Source organism: Ips typographus, linkage group LG1 (assembly GCF_016097725.1).
Source record: "Ips typographus isolate SLU linkage group LG1, UJ_Ityp_2.0, whole genome shotgun sequence".
Classification (NCBI taxonomy): Eukaryota; Metazoa; Arthropoda; class Insecta; order Coleoptera; family Curculionidae; genus Ips; species Ips typographus.
In genome coordinates, this window is record NC_138422.1 from 19,267,016 (window position 1) to 19,288,237 (window position 21,222).

General features: G+C 34.6%; 1 protein-coding gene and 1 long non-coding RNA gene across 9 annotated transcripts in view; both read left to right on the forward strand.

Annotated features, from left to right (window-relative positions):
- The window catches only part of LOC145731734 (uncharacterized), a 61,433-nt gene that overhangs the window by 25,498 nt on the left and 14,713 nt on the right, over nt 1–21,222 (forward strand). For all 8 annotated transcript variants that reach the window (XM_081983657.1, XM_081983693.1, XM_081983683.1 and 5 more), the window contains exon 2: nt 11,424–11,522. In XM_081983657.1, coding sequence (XP_081839783.1) covers nt 11,456–11,522 — 67 coding nt within the window. In that variant the 5' untranslated portion in view covers nt 11,424–11,455. The remainder of the gene's footprint in view (nt 1–11,423; nt 11,523–21,222) is intronic.
- LOC145732035 (uncharacterized) overlaps nt 1,451–21,222 on the forward strand; it is a 42,466-nt gene continuing 22,694 nt past the window's right edge. The window contains exon 1 of the long non-coding RNA XR_014178930.1: nt 1,451–1,607. This is a non-coding gene — a long non-coding RNA (uncharacterized LOC145732035). The remainder of the gene's footprint in view (nt 1,608–21,222) is intronic.

Consider the following 21,222-nt stretch of genomic DNA (forward strand, 5'->3'; position numbering starts at 1 on the left):
CTTCTCATGCCATCCTCTGTCATCTGTGATTCAATATTAAGCTTTTCGATGGTTGCTGTAGGTTTTTTTATCATGTGGGGTTTTTTCATGATCATTTTACACAGTAGTAGGTTGTGATCTGTGCCTATGTTCGCTGAGGTTAGTGCTCTTACATCTATTACTTGTGATGGTGTGATTGTCCTGTTACTTATTACGTTGTCAAAGTGTCAAGTGTTACTAAATGTGTATTTATGTTGCTCTTTGTGAGGGAAATACACATGCTATGTCTGAACCAGTAGCAGCGGAATCCAAACTGCTGATCGTGTTTTACCGGTCACATATAGTTCAGTTTGGAGTTCGAAAAATCGACCAAGTTACAGATGTCTATAAGAGAACTACAAAAAGAAGCAAAGGAGGATACGGTAGCCATAGAATACAGCAAGGACCTCCAGTAAAAGTAAAAGTAAAAGTTGTCTAAAGTTGTAGTTGTGCTTGTAGTACAGACTCGTACAGAGAGCAAGTATGAAACTTTGGCGTTTTGAAAGAAAGTAAGAAATAAAGCAAATGTTATAGTATAAAGAAAAATATCGCAACTTTTGTTTGTCCAGTTGCCAACTGAATCGTATTTATGAAATTAATTAACTGAATGTTTAAATGTCAATAATATAATAAAAATAGGTCCCTAATTTACTGATTGGAAGTTTTGGTTGCTTTTGCTCAAAATACCAAAACATTTAAAGGTTAGTCATTTTAATCTAATCAATATTATGATTTCTGTGTAACTTTTAGATTGATAAATAAATACACTACAGTCTACATCTAATATGTAACATTAAACTATATCGTCTCACTTAATCAAAACTTTTGTAAAAAAGAGGTCTTAACAAAGCAGGTTTGCCAACTTACCAACAGCTGATTTAATGAAGACTCTTTAACAAATATAGGATCGTTATACGGTGGATTGAAACGTTAGTAGTTACAAGTTAATATAACCTGAATGAGAATAAAATACATTATACTCTATTTAAAAATTACGGGGAGCAATTGTCAATTACACACAAATAGTAAATTACCGCCATAACCGGATCGGCTACCATTTGAATTTTTTTTTTCAGATTAATCAACGTCAATCTGTTTCTTTGGTATTCTAAAGTTTCTTTTTGTAACAAAGTAGTTTCAAGTTGTTTTTGAGTCTCTTTAAACTCGTCTGGCAGTGTAATGATATCAATTAAAATATCAACAAAAAAGTAATTTCCAAAACTACACCACTTGAATATCCATTCTGCATAATGCATTAAACTAAGTAAATAACCAGTGCTCCGATATGAATAATTTCCCACCAAAAATGCGAAGACAATTGAAATCCTGAAGAAAAGCAATTTATAATGAAGCTGCACAAACAGATATTAAATGAAGACCCAGATGCAAAAATCGTATTTAAAGTGAAATGAAGCAGGTGGATTGGAAATTCAAATTTAGCATTGTAATGCTAGATTTTGCATCAGTTTGTTGTGGATTCATACACCGAAAGAAGTACACAGGTTTCACCTTAGAACGGAACTTTATTTGCTAATTGGTGCAATAGCAGCCTGTTTTTAGGGTGGTAAAAGAACAAAACTTATATATATGTAAAACAACAGTTTCATGACTTCCTTATTATATTTTTTTGGTTGACGCATGACATAGTCTCTCATTTGTCAACTGTCAAAGGGGGGAACGTTCAGTTCATATACTGATGGGTTGTTACAGCATTCAATTTTTCTGGGGATTTTTTTTTGGTAACTTTTGCTTCTTTCTATATCTTCGTTTGCTCCTCCTAGTTTTTAAATAGGGTATAGCAGTGACGATTTTATTTTGAAATATTGTTTTTATTTTTATTCTGAAAATGTATTTTGAATGGCAATAGCTTGAGCAATTAATAAAATTTTAGGAGAATGTGAGTGACCACACTACCTATATAAAAGGACATATTGACTTTAACAGATGAATGCGCAAGAAAATAAGTGTTTACCAACAGTAAAGCATCAACACTCAATGTTTGCCTGTAATCTTTAAATCGTGAGAAATCTTGCTAAAACTCACTTGACTTTTGAATGATATCCTTTAAATTCCAAGGTATCCTTGCTTTTAAACATTAAATTTACTATACGTATGTTTATATCAACTTTCATTGTTAAAGTCATAAAATGAAAGTCGGCTATTTGATACGACTTTATCATTACTTTATGTTATTGAAAAACGATGGGTTTAATAATCAAATAGCTATTTATGTAACCAGTTAAGAAAAGATCGATTTTGTGTAACGAATGAATGTTTGTAGGGCGAGCGCAGCGAGGTCCTACAATTTGAATGAGTTACACAATAAGACATTTTCGAAACGTGTTGCATACATAATTTTTTCTAATTTTGACCAAAAAGCGGTAAAAACCATCTTTTAAAGTGATTTAACACAAATATTCACTTTCATAGCACCTTGTATAAACTGTGACAACGACATGTTATGATGGATGTGGCCCATATGTTTCTACGCAAATGCATAAAAACAGGGAGTTATGAAATGAACTTTTCATAACTAGTTACATAAAGTGATACTTTTCGTAAAAGTAAAACGTTTTGTCACTCTAACCAGTTTTGAAAAGTGTCACTTTATATGCCAAAATTAGAAAAAAATATTTTTTGTTATACGTCTCTGAAAACTGTCTATTTCTCAGCTGATTCAGAGTCTGGTGTGTTAGATTGATGTTGATTTTATGCTACAATATGAGCTCAAGTTGTAGCTAAAATCGGTTATAACACACTGACATTTTTCCTTCTTCTTATGCATATTTACTAAAGAATGTTTGCGACCACATGACTCATTTGTGTTCCGTCTCTAGCCGTATGTATTAGGTTTTCCACTGTTCGTAAGTCAGTTCACTATCTTATGTTACGCAGCCAGAATATCTCCTTCCTTCTATTCCCCTCCTTCCCTCTATCTTCCCCTCGATGATCAGTTGCAAGAGCTGATACTTATCGTATCTCGAATTATGTGTTCTAGGTATGTGGTTTTTCTTTTTTCGATCATTAGCAATAGTTCACGTTCTTTGTTTAATCTTCGTAGGACATTTTCGTTGGTTTCCATGGGATTTTCAGCACTGCGATATACCCAGATCTCAAAGGCATTTTATTCATTGTGGTCACCTTCAATGTCCAGCTCTCCACGCCATATAGTAACACCTTTGTGAACATGCCTTTGAATGTCATGGAAGCGTTCCTGGTGCTCTCTATATGACATCTTATTTCCAGGTCAGATGTCCACTCTTCAGTGAGCCATGCTTCAAGGTATAATTTGTTCACTCGCTCAATTGATGATTCGTCCTATGTTAGTCTCACAATCATGTATTTTGTTTTTTTGGTATTTATTTATAGGCCCATTCTCTCTTACATTTCCCTAATAACATATTTAAATGATATAAACGTTTTTCACAGTCTGATAATGAAAAGTATCGTTCATTACACGTCCGAAATGGTTTTTCCCCTTCTCGCATGACTTCCCGTGTCGGCTTTTAGATGAGTGGCAAGGCGGAATATCAGTTGGTGGAAGCCGGATTACCAACCTCCGTCACGTCGACGACACACTGATCATAGCGTCAACAATACCAGGAATAACGGAAATTATGAGCAGACTGTCAGTTATTAGCGAAAAATATTGCTTAAAAATAAATAAATCTAAAACGAAAATACTGATAGTTGATAGACAAAACAGCAATTCTCCACAAATATCAGAAATTGCAGGCTATGAACTGGTAAAGAATTTCAATTATCTTGGTTCCTCGATTACCAACACTGGGAAATGTGAAAGCGAAATACGGCGTCGCCTGATTATGGCAAGATCAGCGACTGCCAAGCTAAATAAAATATGGAAAGACAGATCTATCACCAAAAAAACGAAATTCCGTCTAGTTGATGTTCTTGTCTTCCCCATTGCAATGTAAGCAGCGGAAACATGGACTTTAAACAAAGCATATAAAAACAGAATAGAGGCTTTCAAAATGTGGGTTTATAGACGACTCTTAAGAGTATCGTGGAAGAACACCGAACTAACGTATCCGTATTACAAGAAATTGGTCCACGTTCCAGGCTGCTAAACAGAATAAACCGCATGTATCTGCAGTACCTTGGGCATATAGCTAGAAGATCAGGAACAATGGAACGACTAATCATAGAAGGGAAGGTAGAAAGCAAACGCTCAAGAGGCAGATCTCCAACTAGATGGGTAGATCAAAGAAAACCCTTAATAAACGTGAGACTGCATGATGCCGAAAGGATTGCACAGGATAGGCAAGCATGGAATCAACTGCTGAATTAAATATAAATGATGTCACTACATCCTTTGGATGATAATGGAAAGAGGAGGAGGATGACTTCCCGTGTGGGCTTTGCCTCTCACGGAAAACTGTCACGCACGCACAGGAAATAGTATATTACATACTCAGGTGGAAAGTGTTTGATTTCTGTCGAGAGATTAGGTAGTTGGCCGAGACGAAGTCGAGATGAACTTTATCTCGAGACAGAAATTAAACTTTCTACCGTGGTTTGTATACTATTTTATTTTCAACCATTTATCAAAATCTCATCGAACTTTTAATAAATCATTCAGTTGAAATAATGATTGCTAATAGTCTCTAACAATAAGGTAGTATAGGTGTACGAGTAGATATGATTTCAACCATAATAAACGACTGGTGATTTGTTCACAATCTTGACAACGTCATTATTGTGCTATTCTCTTAACTATAAAAAGTAAGCCCAGATATGACAAAACGCATATTGACATTCACCCGGGTGGAAAGTGACATTTACCCGGGCGGAAAGTGGGTACTTTCCACCCGGGTGGAAAGTAAAAGCAGGTAATTTTCATCTTTCCACCTGGTCTACACATAAGAAATAACGTTATTACATACCTGGTTGAAAATAAAACCTTTTTTCTGGACTGGTAAGGAAATAATAAAACAAATTCTTATTATGAACAAACAGGCGGTTTATTAAGTAAATCATAGTTGTGTTTGCCTTACCGTTTTCAAAAGGCGCGGTTGCATATAATTGGTCCAGTTGTTAAGAAAAAACCGTCTTTATTTAAATAAATTTTTGCGAATAGCGGTTTCTGCGAATGTAACCGGAAAGAGGTCAATGTCGTACTTCATGTTTAATATGCACCCGACGTATTTTAGGTTAACTACCTGATTCTCGTAAACGTGTGCCACTGACTTTTAGTTGTAGGCGGACATTCTTATAAGTTCACCCAGTGTCAATTATAATATTATTTTGTAATTCCATCATGCAGTAGTATTCGGCAATGAAATCCATTTGAACCATTGTCAAGAAAATTTAAAATCAGTACCAACCAAATTGAAGTTTTAGATTTAAAACGTGCATGTTAATAATTAATGCATACCAATCGTACCTGATGCATGTTAACAATGTCAAATTGAGAATAATGCATAAATAATGGGCTGGTTAATTTGCCACATGACATCATGTTAACAGTGTAGGTAATTCTTTGCATATCAATGATGGAATTGTTTATTGTAATCTTCTTAACCTATTCTTCTGGTTCTTTGGGTTTTGTTTATGCTTGTAAGCGTTACCTAGTACGCATATATTGTAAATTAGTACGTGCGTAAGAAATTAAAAGTTGTAAATGATGGAACTTGTGCATGGAAATTAGATGATTACCCACATAGGAACCACAGTAATAATCATAGTTATGTTAACAAAATTAACGAATTTTTATTATCGAGTTATCACCACAGTTAACTTTGTAAAAGGCGTTCCAATTTAATATATTATGAAACATATCTTCTTTCTTATACAACCTGTATTTTTTAAGATTACATAATTCTGTTATGGTTTCTCTACTTACTTTGAATATTTTTTGAAACATTCTTTTAAGATTTATAAAAAAATAAAGTTGTAAAAATTATTTTTCAAACCGTAGGCTATCTAGAAGAATTAAGGATTATATCTGTTTTTAAAAGTAAAAAAAGTCTTGACAGTTTGTGCTATTTCGTTGAGCCTATACATTTTGGGATTTTGAAAACAGCTGTGGTTCAAAAACTGTTATGACTGTAGGAAAGATATGTAGTTATTGTTTTCTTAGAATCCAATAAAAAAAATGTTTTTCATGTTTGAACCTAATTGCTAGTGTAGTGCTTTTAATTTGAGCACTGTTCAATTGGTTACAACGTTCCTAAAGTTCTTTTATGCCAAAAAACATTTTTAAGTAAATCATATTTTGACTTCTCTTACCTCTAACATAGGTTAACTTCAACAGTTCTTTAAACCGAACCAGAAATGAAAACTGGACTACCATTTTGAATATCAAAAAGAATTACTTCTTATTTTCTGAGAAAATGTATGTATATTAATTTCAGTATGTCTTGCTAAAAGATTTCTAGAACATAATTGCCTCACTGGTCTCATAGATATTACTTTGGCCGAGTACTCTCTGCAGATGTAAAGACAACATTGTGCATAATTCAATATTTCCTACCACTTTACTTATGATGTCAAAAAGCCGAAAAAATAATATCTGTTTTTAATAAAATCACATATTTTAATGATGACAAAGCTATAGCTAAAAATGAGTTTAATTGGTTGGATGAAGGGGAAAAGCAGCATCTTTAATAATAAGAAGTTTCGAACAGTATTCCCATTTTATAACATTCTTTTACTAAAATATCTAAATTAACATTTAGGACAACATTCTGCAAACATGAAAAAGTGGTTTAGTTGGTAGTTTTGATAAAAAAAAATGTGAAGCAGAAAGGGAAGTATGATAACGGGTTGGCTATAGCGTTGTCCGTGTTAAAGTGAGACAAGATGATGTCCACAAAATTTGGATTTTTTCCGCGGTAATCACAATTCATCACAAATCGCAATCACACAACCAGCTCGACGAGGCAAATGAAGTGGTCTCAGAACTATCCGCAGCTTCCCATAAAGTAGGCTTAAAAATCAACATTGCCAAGACCCAATTTATGACGAACTTAGTCCCAAGCTGTAACCTAATGCTAGAAGGAAAAGAAATTCAATGCGTAACATCTTACAAATATCTGGGACACGAGATCCGAATGGGAAGAGACAATCAGACCTGCGAACTAAACAGAAGGATAGGACCGACCTCGGCTGCCTTCGGCAGGCTGAGACATGTACTCAATTCGGATATACCGATATGTCTCAAACGAAAGAACTGACCAATGCGTCCTCCCGGTATTGACATATGGCTTGGAAACACTTACACTAACACAAAAAACTATCAATAAAATAAGAATAACTCAACGAGCCATGGAGAGGTCCATGTTGGGAGTGTCACTGCGAGATAAAATCCGAAATGAAGAACTGCGTAGAAGAACAAAGATTACGGATGCATTCGAAAGAGTCACACACTTAAAATGGAACTGGGCTGGCCACGTCGCAAGAATGTCAGACAATAGATAGACGAAGAGAATAATAGAATGGCGTCCCAGAGACGAAGCACACAGAAACAGGGGACGACCGCCGACTCGTTGGACGGACGATTTGAAGAGGATATCTTTAAACTGGATCCAAGATGCCCAAGACCGAGCAAAATGGTTTATGTTAAGAGAGGCTTATGTCCAGCAGTGGACGAGACAAGCTGCTATATGATGATGAATCACAATTATGTTGTTACTGGCTGTTTGTGATATCGAAGTATGACTTGTCCCTCCTTTACCAGGTTACACCCGTAAATCTTCCACTTTGTGTATGTAAGTTGGTTTATAAACCTTCATTCTTACATAAGTCGCATTGCAAATTGAAAAAAAATTGTCATAAATGTGCTTTTTATTTAATGAGATGTTCAAACCGATATCCTTCCTTGACCTGGCAGTGGCTTAATCTGGCTTCGAATTCCTGCAACACAATGTCTAGCGTAGCTTCTGTTATTTCTTCTATTGCCATTCTTATCCTCTGCTCCAGCTGTTCTAAATTCCGCGGCTTGGTTGTATACACCACTATTTTTAAATGTCCCCACAGAAAAAATCCAAAGGATTTAAGTCCGGAGATCTAAAGGAAATAAAATGATTCAACTTAATAGGACATAATAACATTAAGACAAATCTAGGGGGCCATTCAATACGACCTCTTCTTCTAATCCATCTATCAGGAAACGTGCGGTCTAAGAAATCTCTGTTGATATACTTAAAGGAGCCAGTATGGTAAACTACAATATGACATTGATTTCCAATAAGTAACACTTAGATGCTGTTTATGGTGTAGAAAAGATCAAAACTAAAATCTTGAAGATGCTAAAGACCACATTCTTAAGACATTTTGGTTTAGACGATAGCCTCCATATTCTGTGATTTTAAGTGCCTATTCGTTCCGAATATCAGCGATCATCCTGGATATGATAACTTTGTTCATTGCTGCTTTAACTACCATATATTCTTAAATTTTAAATCCATGATATTGTTTTTCTTCCTCGTGGTCTTCTGTCATAAACTTTCTTATGGAGAATGGACTTTAAAAGGTGATATTATTGATTTCGTTCCTCATAATATATCAGAGAGGTACTCAAGCTTTCTTATCTTGATGGTGTACAGTGTTTTCTTTACTTCCAAGTCCTTCTTCATTCACCATACGCTTTGGCTGCCTGATCTTTGGTAAAATTATAAATTCCGAGATAAGCCATTCTTTTGGAATGTTCCTAGTATTGTAGATGTTATTAAAAAATCAGAAAAGCCTGAGAAATTCCGAATGTACTTCATCCGGCTCTGAAGCCTTTCCTTCCTTTTAGAGTATTAATGGCAGCTTAACTTCTTCTCATGATATCATGTTAATGGGGGGTGGGTCTCCTCTCTCATCAAAATACAACGGTTTCATATATTTCTGCTCCACTACAGTGATTATAAGAACAAAATAAACCATATCTTTACCTATAATTTTTGGTTTACTAATAACACGTCGACAAAAAAAATATTTTTTTTTGTAACAAAAAGCTGAATAGCATAGAATGGTAAAATGGACCAATATGAATTGAAAACAGCAAAAAAAAAACTTGTAGCACGTAAGGTTTTCTTGTTACGTTAAACAAACCACAAGCGTAGAACGGTATTATAATGTATATGTTATTTATCACAAAATATATTTTACAAGTAATTTAAATCTCTATAGCGACTGTAACTACTTAATAATAAGTTGAAATCTAATAACAATACAAATATTCAAAAAAGTTATTTGAAACACACCAAATAGTTCTATTTTTTTCTTTTGTGTGGGGTGACGTCTTCTCTCTTCAAAAACCAGCAATAGTCACCCATCATGGCTTCATCCCATCGTCCTTGGTACCTTGTTTCCATTGTCCTGATGTCCTGATGGAACCTTTCACCTTGCTCGTCGCTAACAGCGCCCAAATTCTCCGGAAAAAATGATAGACGGGAATGGAGAAAGTGAATTTTTAAAGACATTCGACAACCAAGCAAATTGTAAGATTCCAAAAGTTCCTCAACTATTTGTTCATAATTTTGATCCTTATTGTTACCTAAAAATCCCTTCACCACTCTTACAAATGAGTTCCACGCTCTCAATTCTTCTAAGGTGAGATTTTCCGTGAAATGAACATCTCCCATCAATTTTCTAGTTTGCGGTCCAATAAAAATACCTTCTTTTAATTTGGCGTCACTTAACTGAAGAAACACTTGTCTCAGGTACTTAAATCCTTTACCATCTTTATTCATAGCCTTCACAAAGTTTTTTATCAGTCCGAGTTTTATATGAAGAGGAGGCAAAAGAACATTTTTTGGATCTACAAGAGGCTCATACTTAACATTTTGAGATCCAGGTTGAAATGCACTCCTCTCCGGCCGACCATCAGTGATTTTAGATTAATAGATACCAATACAAGGGAAAAACTCTTTTTCTACCTATTTTTTTTTTTATCTTTTCTACCGTTTGTTCATCTAGAATTACAAAGTCGTATATGCATATAAACTCCTTTTGGAAGAACGCTCTTTTGTATATAATACTAAAAATATTAAAAAAAAAAAACAGTAACTACATATGAATTTACGAATATTTCCTCTTGGTAAATAAGTAATATCCGTTGTGTTAATCCCAAAAAAGCAATTCTTTTGTACAGTTTCATTTTGGCAGTTACGACTTTGTAATTCTAGATGAACGCGTTGTGCCGACTCTGCCGAACACGCCTACCGTCGTATTTTAAGCCGCGCCTAAGTTAAGTTTGATTCAGGCTGTCATTTTTTCACCTGTATTGTCACAGTGTGAACCACCCTTAACTTAATCTTGGCTTAAAGTATGACTGTGCAAATGGGGGTTCGTCATATTTGCTCTGCTCCTTCATGCGGGGCTTCAACTCAAACACGGCTATTACTGGCCAACATCAAAAGGTTTAATGAAGCTATTGAAAAAAGTGGACGTTCTAGGACTTTATGGGAATTTTTTCTATTACTAGAAAGGCATAAGCATTGTGAAATTAATGGTCTGACTGGTGTTACAAAAATTGTGTCGGCCAGTGTAATTATACCTGTTCTTATTTAATCACGTATTTTGAAACCAAATCCAAAACTTAAAGCGGAACATATTAAATAACGGTGACAATTACAAACGTGATTTATGACATGTCACTCTAACATATTTTCTCATTCATAGGTAATTTTAGGAGTGAGCAATATATGCACGTTCGTGGCAAATTGTCTCATAAAGGGAGCAGAAGCCCTATTCCCCTAGTTCAGGATTCAGGAAGGAAGGAATATATGCATGTAATAGACGAGGCTTATCTTGTAGATCCTTATACATTTCTTATGGAAACTTCTACTATTCTTCTCTTCTCTCTATTCTTCTTATGGAACAATCTTTACAAACACTCGACATGGTCTGTTTTTTAGATCCAGTGATGGCAGTCGTAGGTAAACTCGATTAAATTGAACTTAATTTCATATAAAACTTTAATTGAATTAAGTTTTATTTCCAATAAAGCGGTACCCAGATTATCTTAATTTCTCTCGGAGAAAAGTTTGAATAATTTGTCAGAGACTTGTAGAATAGATTAATACTTATTATAGTAGAGTAGTAGAATATTCTGGACTAAGTAGTTAGATTAACACTGGCCACTAGATAATGTAGCTAGTATTTGCACTACTTTTATGAAACTTTTGGTATTATTGAACACTCCAACCACCGAACTAAAACTAGCGTAAGATCAAAATAAATAATTTCTCAACTTCAAGATCAAAAACAATTTACAGCTTATGATGCATCATAAAATATTCTAAATTACACATACCAGGAAACAAAGACTTTTTTTATAAGCGGCTAGTTAAGATGATAGGTCTGATGAAGATGATGCAGACAGTTAGTAGTTATAATGATTTAGCATCTGTTCAATAACAATACCTTTTATTATTATTGTTAACTCTTTGCAGGTAATCAAATGTGCTGAAGAAGAACTAAGAAGATGCAAACGGGAGTGAGAATATGGCTCTTTGTAGCGGGGTGTGTGTCTAGTGTATTAACGAACAACGGTAAGTCTTTTTTTATTACAACTTTTGATTAGTCACATTGACAAGGATGTTGTGAGTCATCTGTATGAATTTTAAACCAAAACGATCTTAATTAAAGCAATGGTCGTTTCGGGGAAATTTCAAGGTCTGGATTCTCATTAAAACCCTTTTTATGACCGATCGACGATTATAAAATGCAAGTGTAAGTGGTTGTAAAAATTAAAATGCCGCAAATTTCCAATTTACCCAGTATGAGCACTGGGAGGAAGTAATAAACCATGATTATTATAAATTTTTTTTCCTAACAATTTTTCAAGGTAAAATCGCAACATGCACTGTACTTCCAATTGAAGCTACTTAATACGAAACATGCAGACAACTTTACTTTTCCATCATAAATCTTGAAATAGCAAGTTTGTATCTTCGTATAAATATACTCTACATTACTGCAAAAGATTAAAACACGTTTTCTGCTTTGCACTAGCGGTTTCCGATTTGTTCGTCGTTTATTTATCTCGCTTCTAAAAGTACATACTGGATACTATTAAAACAGTGAAAATAAACAGTAAATCCTCCTCTCAAGTATCTTATGTATTATTTGTCTGCAGTATGCGGAATTTTAATTGTCTTAAGTCGGCATATCAAACATGCCGACGAGAAAATCAAAAAAATAAAAATAGCTTTGCGTCGATAAAAGTGTAGTGCAATTTGTATCTGAAGTTGTACCGATATAGTAGATATTTTTACGCAGCCAAAAGTCAAATGAGTTGGCTACTTAAGCAACTGTGTCTCTAAAAACTTAATGAAGAAGGTATCTGCTATACAGGGTGATTGATGATCAGCGGTAGTTTAGACGTTTCTGGAAAATATTTGATAATTCTTGTATAGAACTAAAATGTTTTCAAAGGGATATCCAGGTTTGATAATTTATTTTATTAAGTTTTGTCCTGTTATTAGTAAATTATTCAACGCTTGATAACAATTTAAACAATTTTTAGTATTCACTAGAAGTTTAATAGTATATTATTAATCAATTATGTGTGATTACTGATAAATTTTAAAGATAACTTTTTTGGGTTGTAGGCGATGGTTTTGAGTAAGAAAATTTGTCCTACTTTATACACGGTTTGGCAAAATTACCGATATTTTCACTAAATATAAAAATGATACAAAGGTGATTTGTTTAAATAGAACCCCTGTGTTTTGTTTTTTTCCTACGGCGTCTTCCGATACTCAATCTCCAGCCGTCTCGGTCCATCCATTGTCCTCCAGACCTCTGGCTCTAATTTCCGCATCAATGCTCTCTCAACAAATTCTTTTTGGTCTTCCCCGTTTTCTCCTTCCTCTTGGGGGTTCCCGTTCAATATCTGTTTCCGGATTCGTTCTTCTGCCATTCTCTGCACGTGACCATATCAGCTGTTTTGTCCTTGCATTGAAAACTGATATCAAAAACAATATGTCCACATGAAAGACGGCTATTTTAAAAACAACTTACCTAAATTTCGGTTTGATTTAACAAAATGTTTGTGAAATATTAGTAAAAGAAAATCGGGAAAAATCATCACCTTAAACATAATAGCATTCTATCTATCGGTCTTTCTTAGTACAATAAATAATTTTTCTGATAGACGACTCATTGACTTTGATTCTTGAACAATGTACCAATGTACAACTTAATCCGAAATTGCTCCGTTTTTGAGATAAAGGGTGGTAAAGTTAAAAAATAAAAATGTATTTTTTTTATTTATTGTACGTTTTGTAGAATATTACTTTCCAATCTGGTAGCTAGAGGTTTTTTGAAATGCGAAACCCGAATCTGGACACTTACAATTTGAAAAATTTCAGATGACAGTATTTCGGTACAGTATCAAACCGAAATAACTCGACAACGATTTACATGTTCTTAGCAAGAGTACCCTTTTTGCTTTATAGTTTAAAACATCATTTTGTTAAAAAATAAATAAGAAAATACCGAGATAAAAGTTACGTTCACTTAAAACAATCAGAACTTTTGGAGGTTATCAACCGAGAAGAGGGAAATGACGTAGTAATGTGTGTTTTGTCCCAGGAGCTGCCTTTGGACTCGTCATTAAGACTTTTCAGCCCCTTGCCTTATACACACGTCAATACTTGACGTCGAACTTATATAAGTACCTACTTGTCTACTGTCTTGGAATGACGGCGGGATATTGGAAAATTAGGACTAGTATTGCTAATAGGCATTTTTGTGAGACAGTAGTCGCAAGGCATGTCGCCTGCAAAGTACACTTAAAGCGCCCTCTAACGGCCGGAATAAAAATGTGTCAAAATTCGGGTTTCGTATCTCAAAAAACCCCTGAGTACCAGATTTTAAAGTAATACCTTAGAAAATTCAATTACAATTTCTCTTCTACGGTCGTTGGTATCTGTCCAATCTGGATCGTCCGGTCGCTCTTCTCCAGGGTGCGTTCACTCTTGAAACAAGGGCAGTTATCAAAGAAACGGTATGCAGAATGCGACATGAATTTGCCATTGTCATCTACTTCTGCCTGTTATATCAAACCCTTCTCTTGAGAATCCCGATTCAGGTGTCAATTTCAGTGGCGAGTAGTGCTCTCTGGGAGGTTTCTTTGTTTCCATACTTGAGAGCTGTCTTTAACTAAACTCCTAGTAATAGGGACATAAATAATCCTTTTGTTTTGTTTGGATACACTTTGGTCCCACAGAATTCAATTGAGAAAGAGAGATCACACGACTGCCTTGTATGTTCCGCTCTTTAATGGCTTGATCTGTTGTTCCATCCTGTGTAATTTTCATCCTGACCGTCTTCCAGAACTAGGTCTTGTGTCTGTCCACCTATGCACATGTATTCTGTTTTTTCTCTGTTTACCTCGAGACCCCATTTTTTGTATTCTTCTATCAGTTTTCTCGCCATATATTCTATATCCTTGTACTCCTCCATCAACAAAATATAGACTGTATACATGTATGCTGGTGAGTGTGATGGCCATGCCCTGGCACTTCTTTTCCAGATGTTTAAATCTTGATCTAGGTATATTTTAAACAGCGTTGGTGATATACAGCAATCCTATTTGAGACCTTTAGTTACATTGAATCCACCTGTAAGTTTATTGCCTATTCTGACTTTGGCTGTAGAGTGGTTGAATATTTTATAGCTTTTAGAAGTTATTAAAGATACAATTTTATTAAAGGTACGCTGTCATATGCTTTTTGTTGGTTCACAAACAATATACGTCTCTTCTTCTTCTTCTTCTTCTTATTCTTTCAGCAGCCCTTTTGCATCCACTCCTGGACATAGGCCTCCCCTTGCTGCTTCCATTCGGATCGGTTCATTGGCATCTGGTGCCATTTTCTTTCCGCTATTTCTTTTATATCGTCGATCCATCCTTTCTGTGGACGACAAGCACTTCTTTTATGTTGCTTTGGACGCCACTGTACTATACGTCTTGTCCATCTGTCATTGTCTTGTCGTGCCACATGCCCCACACAACGCCATTTCTGACGTGCGATGTGCTCTATAATATCGTCGACTTTTGTTCTTTTTTTAATTTCCTCGTTCTGTATATGATCCCTTAGGGTTACCCCCAACATAGTTCTTTCGATTGCTCGTTGTGTTGTTCTTAGTCTATTCGCGCTTTTAACTGTGAGAGTCATTGTTTCCATACCATTAGTCAATACTGGCAAAACACATGTGTTGAAAACCTTCTATTTTAGGTTGATAGGAAGTGTTGGATTTCTTAATGTTCTCGACTCGATAAATATATCCTAATAGAATTTCGAACCGAATTACCATCAAAACAGATATTTTGTATTATATTCTAAAACTACCAATTATCGAGAACTAGATATGAGTTTTGACCCAATTGACTGAACACAAAAACACAGGGTTTAACTCTTTCTAATATAGAAACAACAGGACAACTCATTATCCTGACAGATGTTACTAAAATGATTTAAAAAACACTTAAAACCAAGAAGCTGCAATCTGCAATCACAGTACAAATATATTGTTTACTTTTAAATGGCCACTCTATAAAGTAGGGTAAGGTTCGTAAAAATACACCGTGGGGTTTAAACCCTACAGAGTTTTGAAGGTCTTTGTGGATTTGTCCATATCCGAAGTTAAGAGAATGTGTACTGAAGCTAATGTAGTCATAAAACATGAAGAAAGTCAAACATAGGATAACGTAAGAAAAAATTATCGTTGACTTTCCTCAAACGATGTGGAAATTACAGTAAACGTTTCGAAACAAAAAACACGACCCTCTTTGAAATCCGTCCACAATCTTCTCAGATAAATAACGCATTAATCATTGTTTTTGCTCTACCAATACGAGTTCGTTGCCTCTAATGTTATTCTTTCTGTTACCTTGAGAAGGTCATTCTTTTAATTTAAAACCGTGCGTAAAGTGCCGTGATATCATTGTGAATTTTCTTTTACACCGATTCGATTGCAATTAAACCTGGCATGTTTACGGCACGTTCTTAGATGCCACCATCATGACCATGGACCGTTTGTCCTTCTGCCACTTTAACGTCTAACTGGTCGGAATATGATATCAAAAAATCACCAATGGATAATTTATTACCACTGACTGCTTTTGCATGCGGAAAATTATTTATTGATTCCAGGTAATTAAAACTGCCCTTCGTACAATAAATCGAGATGTTAATAGAATTCAAGCGTTATTTTACTCATTCATAATAAACATTTGCATCTTCTGCCAGGATCGTAAATATGACAAAAGATGGTCGTAAATCAGTGGGAAATAAGAAGTCTACAAGTTCCTGGGCATTTCTGTTGAAGGCCAGAAAGTTGCTCTACCTCTTCTGTTGCGGAAGTAACCATCTAATTATAGATAACTTTAAATAAATTCAGTTTATCCAAACAAAGTCATTTAAAAAAGTTATTATATTATATTAACTTGCTATTAATACCGGTTTCTTTTTCGCTAATTGAATCAATGATAATCGTTGACTCTGTTTGGTAAGGACTGATCGACGTTAATAATCATATAATTCAATATAATTAGACGTTTACGTCATATTATTACAGTTTCTTCTTTCATGCTTTGGTTGGAAGTCAAGTGCAGATTAGCTGTATTCTTACACTTAGGGTAGGTCTGTGTGCTTTTCCAAATCAAGCACCTAATTTTATAAATATGAGTTATGTAAAGCAGCTTTATCGAATATGTAAGAAACCAGACGTAACATTAAATCCCCGTTGATGCTGTACGATAGCTGCATACACAGACATAAACTGTCTGCCTCTGCGTCATCTTTGTATCCTTGTCGGGTTCCTAGAACAACTTTGTAAGTCATTCGGCCTTACCTTAGTGCATGCAAGGAACTTTGAAACGAAATAGCCATTTCGACTCTGAATTTTATGAGTGTTCGTGATTATTTGCAATACGAATTCAAATACTTTTTTATTTGCAGTAAATCTAGTGCGGATGTTGGCAAACTTTTGTTTATTTACCATGATTCTGGATCTCGACAATCCATGGAATTTTTACTATATTTTAGTCAAATTGAAGAATATTGTTTATTTACAACCATATATGTAATGCTGTCATTACTAACGTCATTGAAGGTTAGGAAGTATCATATTGCGCACCTCTACTTCCCGCCCTCACTTCCCGCCCTCACTTTCCGCCCTCATTTCCCGCCCTCTAAAATTGTGATTGTTAATATTTAAAAAAAAAAAAAGATGATTGAATCAAATTTTTTAAATGTCAGATAAAGTCGGATTGATATTCAGTTCGCAAATAATAAATTGAGAAAAATGTCCTGGATTACAACTCGAATTGTATGCATTCTAACGGTTATAATGCCTATAATACATTACAATACTAAAATTAACATGATCTAAACTAAAACAAACTACTTATTGAAATTAATGGTTACATTTGAATTATTATAAGTGTTTATAGAAATATTTAGGCCAGTACCAGCACTGGCGTCTCCAACAGTTGTCTCTTTGGTCGACAAATTAATTTGCTGCTGAATGACTGAGGTTTGTGAACTACTTGCAACAGCTTCAGAAGACATGGCACGTTGGGACAGCATAACGGCAGTTTTGGTTTTATTCTCCATTGAGCTATCCACATAACCTTCTGCCACAGTACTAGATTTCCATCCTCCCAGCCTTTTTAATTTTTTCTTCCCACCACTTCCTATATAATTCAATAGCCTGTATCGATCTGACTTTTTCTGACATTTATTTATATTGGTGAGATGTTTACCACATAGCTACGGTAACAATATACCTGATTGATTATTCTGAGAAAAATGCCTGCTTGGTAGTTTTTTGTTAAATGTAATATTCTAGATATGTTCAGAATGAAACAATGATTTGTAAATTTTGATAGAAATATGATGGTTGTAAATAAAATAGTATACAAACCTCGGTAGGAAGTTTCATTCCTGTCTCGAGATCCTAGCTAAACCTCGACGCTTCGCGTCTCGGCTATCTAACTAATCTCTCGACAGTAATGAAACTCTTCTCACCCCGGTGTGTAATATACTATTTTTAACTACTAAAGAAATATTTTTTTCTTTAGAAAATGTTCGCATTACTTGACAAATTACCGATTTTAAGAATCAAAATGATGAATGTTCTTTCATTTGACAACAACCAATGATAGCAAATTCGATTAGGAAACCATGGCAAACCGCTAAAACAGGTGTGGAAAAATGTGATCAACATTTTCTTCAAAACTCTGTATTTTCTTTAATAATTGAGATATCAAAAGGCATAAAAAAAGAAAATGTTCAGAAAATAACGGGCTACAATTTGATGCTATAAGATATTTTCAATTCTCAGTTGTTTTCTCCACAGGGTGTCGCAAAAAGCACAGAATACTGCTTACTTTCTTTTCGTCCCTGTATATGACATAAACCAAACCATTTAAAAATCGTAATAAGACAGATGTATTTATGAAGGATCAAGCTACAATCCATAAAAAAGATGATCAAAATGGAGCAAAGGATTGTAGAGGAAATTGATGTTAAACTAAGTCTAAATTGTGACCGTTCTCCTAATTTTTCCGGTGTGTGTATTATTGTAGAACTGGTGTGTGTAGAATTACTGTCTCGAGAACTAGTTTATGTAAACCCATCATCGCCCATTACGTATTGTAATATGCTATTAATAATATATGTACCTACAGGGTAATTCATAAATATGTTAAAATCCTTGTCATTTTAGAGAGGTGTCTTCATGAGTCTCATTGTTGAGACATTTTCAAAACTTTAATTTTAGTACACATTATCAGAATTTTGGTTCAATTTCCTTCTATCCAGCGTAAAAATGTGCAACCTCAAAATTGGTTCTCTTCAAAATCTTATTGCAAATATTTTTAATAAAAATTAATTTTTATAAATAAACGTTAATTGTATATTTTTAAATGTGAACTTAGAACACATTTTACTTCTAATTACCATTTAAAGATCGAAATGATTGATACCGGTAATAATTAAACATTTTCTCCTGAAGTGTATTGACTTCTGTTGAATACACCGAACTTTTCAAAAAACCCCAAAAGTAAAAATTAAGTTCATTTAGATCGAAAAATCTAGGATGCTGATTTATATTTTTATTATCTAAATATTTTTTATTATTGTAATTATTCCGATTATCCATATTTTATGTGGAACTTGCAAGATAACAAAGAAACAAACAAACTTCTTTAGTTTAAAAACTCACAACCGCTTTTATTTTTTTTTGTTTTTTCTAGTTACCTAACATCCTGTATAACTACCAGTTAATGGTATTTGGTAACAAAAATTGCAATGGCATAAATTAAAATTAAACAGAGAGAGTAAGAGCATTAATTGGTTAGAATCCATTCCAGTATAGTGTGTATTGCCTCCTTTATCTCAAATAACTCTTCTTTAACCTCTTGTATAGCCATACAAATGGTTTGTGATGAATTCTTTTGATGCTTCCACATTCCTCAAAAATTGTGTTGTCCAGCTCAGCTAAGATTTAAGAAGAAAAATCTCAATGTTTAATATATTATTTCAACTCATCACAAAAATAATACATCATGAATCTAAAGAATTCGTTGGTTGAATACCAACCACGTTCAGGTATTCGCGTTCTGGGTGAGGTGCAACTGGTAATCCAAAATCATGTATGATGTAATTTTCGGATTCTTCTCTTGATGTTTTTAAGGAAATACCTTTGGCTGGATGCTTTGCACAGGCACCATCAAATTTTCTACGTACTGTTTTAGAAGAGATTGCATCAATTTAGTCATTTGTCAAATTTTTAATTTCATTTCTAAAAAAAAAAACGAGTTTGTAGAGCTTATTTTTCTTCTTATAGAGCATCTTCTATCGGAGGTTGCGGAAATTTTCAAAAAATTTAAAATTTTGATCTTTTTTTTGTTTTGCCTGCCTGCAAATTTATAGTGCAAAAGTTACTTTTATGGTTTTACGAGCACGTCCTTAAGTTAAGACAGTTTAGCATAAGGATATATGGTTATAGTTCAGTATTACACCAGAGAGAGTTATCTTCGGTTATATTTTTTGGCCTCACTTATTGCTAAAGAGCTATGCTTTTTATCTCTTACTCCAGTCCCACAAAAGGCTATACAATCTGCATACGCCTGAGCCTACAAGACAGCAATGTTTAGATTCCATAGTAGGTAATTAGTTCATTACAAGCTCCACAGCAGAAGGGAGAAGACTCCTCTAACAGAACAATATTTTTCTGAAACCGCCACAAACCGGTCTCCACGAATTTCTGTTTGGATCATTTGATTGGAAATCATAAATCGGATCCACTCTCGTAATGAGAGCTCAACGTTGCATACAGTCAATGCACAGCAAATGACGTGGAAGCCATCATTAACTAGTAATCCTATGCCTTAAAAGTGAACCAAGGAATTCATGTTTCCTGACAAAAGCCCCATTATTCTAAACATTAAATATGCAGCTTCCTCTATTGAATTACCGCTTTGATAATCACACTGCTTACATACTATCTCCTCTTTGAGGAAACGGTCAACAAGTTTTTCTAAACCTTTCAATAAGAATCTCGCGAGATATATTGGCCTGAACTCTTGGGTTAATGTAAGTTGGTCGACTCTTTTCGAACTGGGTAGTAATATAACCCCTCTTCAGATTAAGGGAATATAGCTTCTTACAAAAAGAGAAGCGAGTGAGACCAAACATCGCTGAATCAGTGTCTTATGTGACTCCGGAAAGTGTGACTCAGGCAGAAGCTCATGTGAAATCCCTTTCGAGACGGAGAAGTGCTCCGTCAATTCTTGTCTAGTAGTCACTGTACAGTCACCTCCAGTTCGTGTTGTGGCTGCTGTAGGACATGTTGGTAATTATATGTTGGGAGTTTAGGCCACCCAGCTTTCAGAGATTTAAGGTTCAATGCGGCTGTCAAAGACTTTAATGACAGCAGTTTATAGTCGCTCGACGGTGATCTTATCTATGTATGCGAGTCTTTTTGACTATGTATCCGCATCCGCATGATAACACCTCTCCAATTTAAAGTAGACATGCTTTTGATCAGACACTAGTACTAAATTAGACACTGACCGGCTCTGAAGCTGTAAAGTTGATTTTATAATATCATAATTAATTTACTTTTGGGAAGTAATCACTTATAAGTTAGCAATGTGGCAAAAATATCATCTCCATTTATCGTCATTGTTAAAAACAATGACAACAAACAAAAAAATGAATACAGCAGATCTAT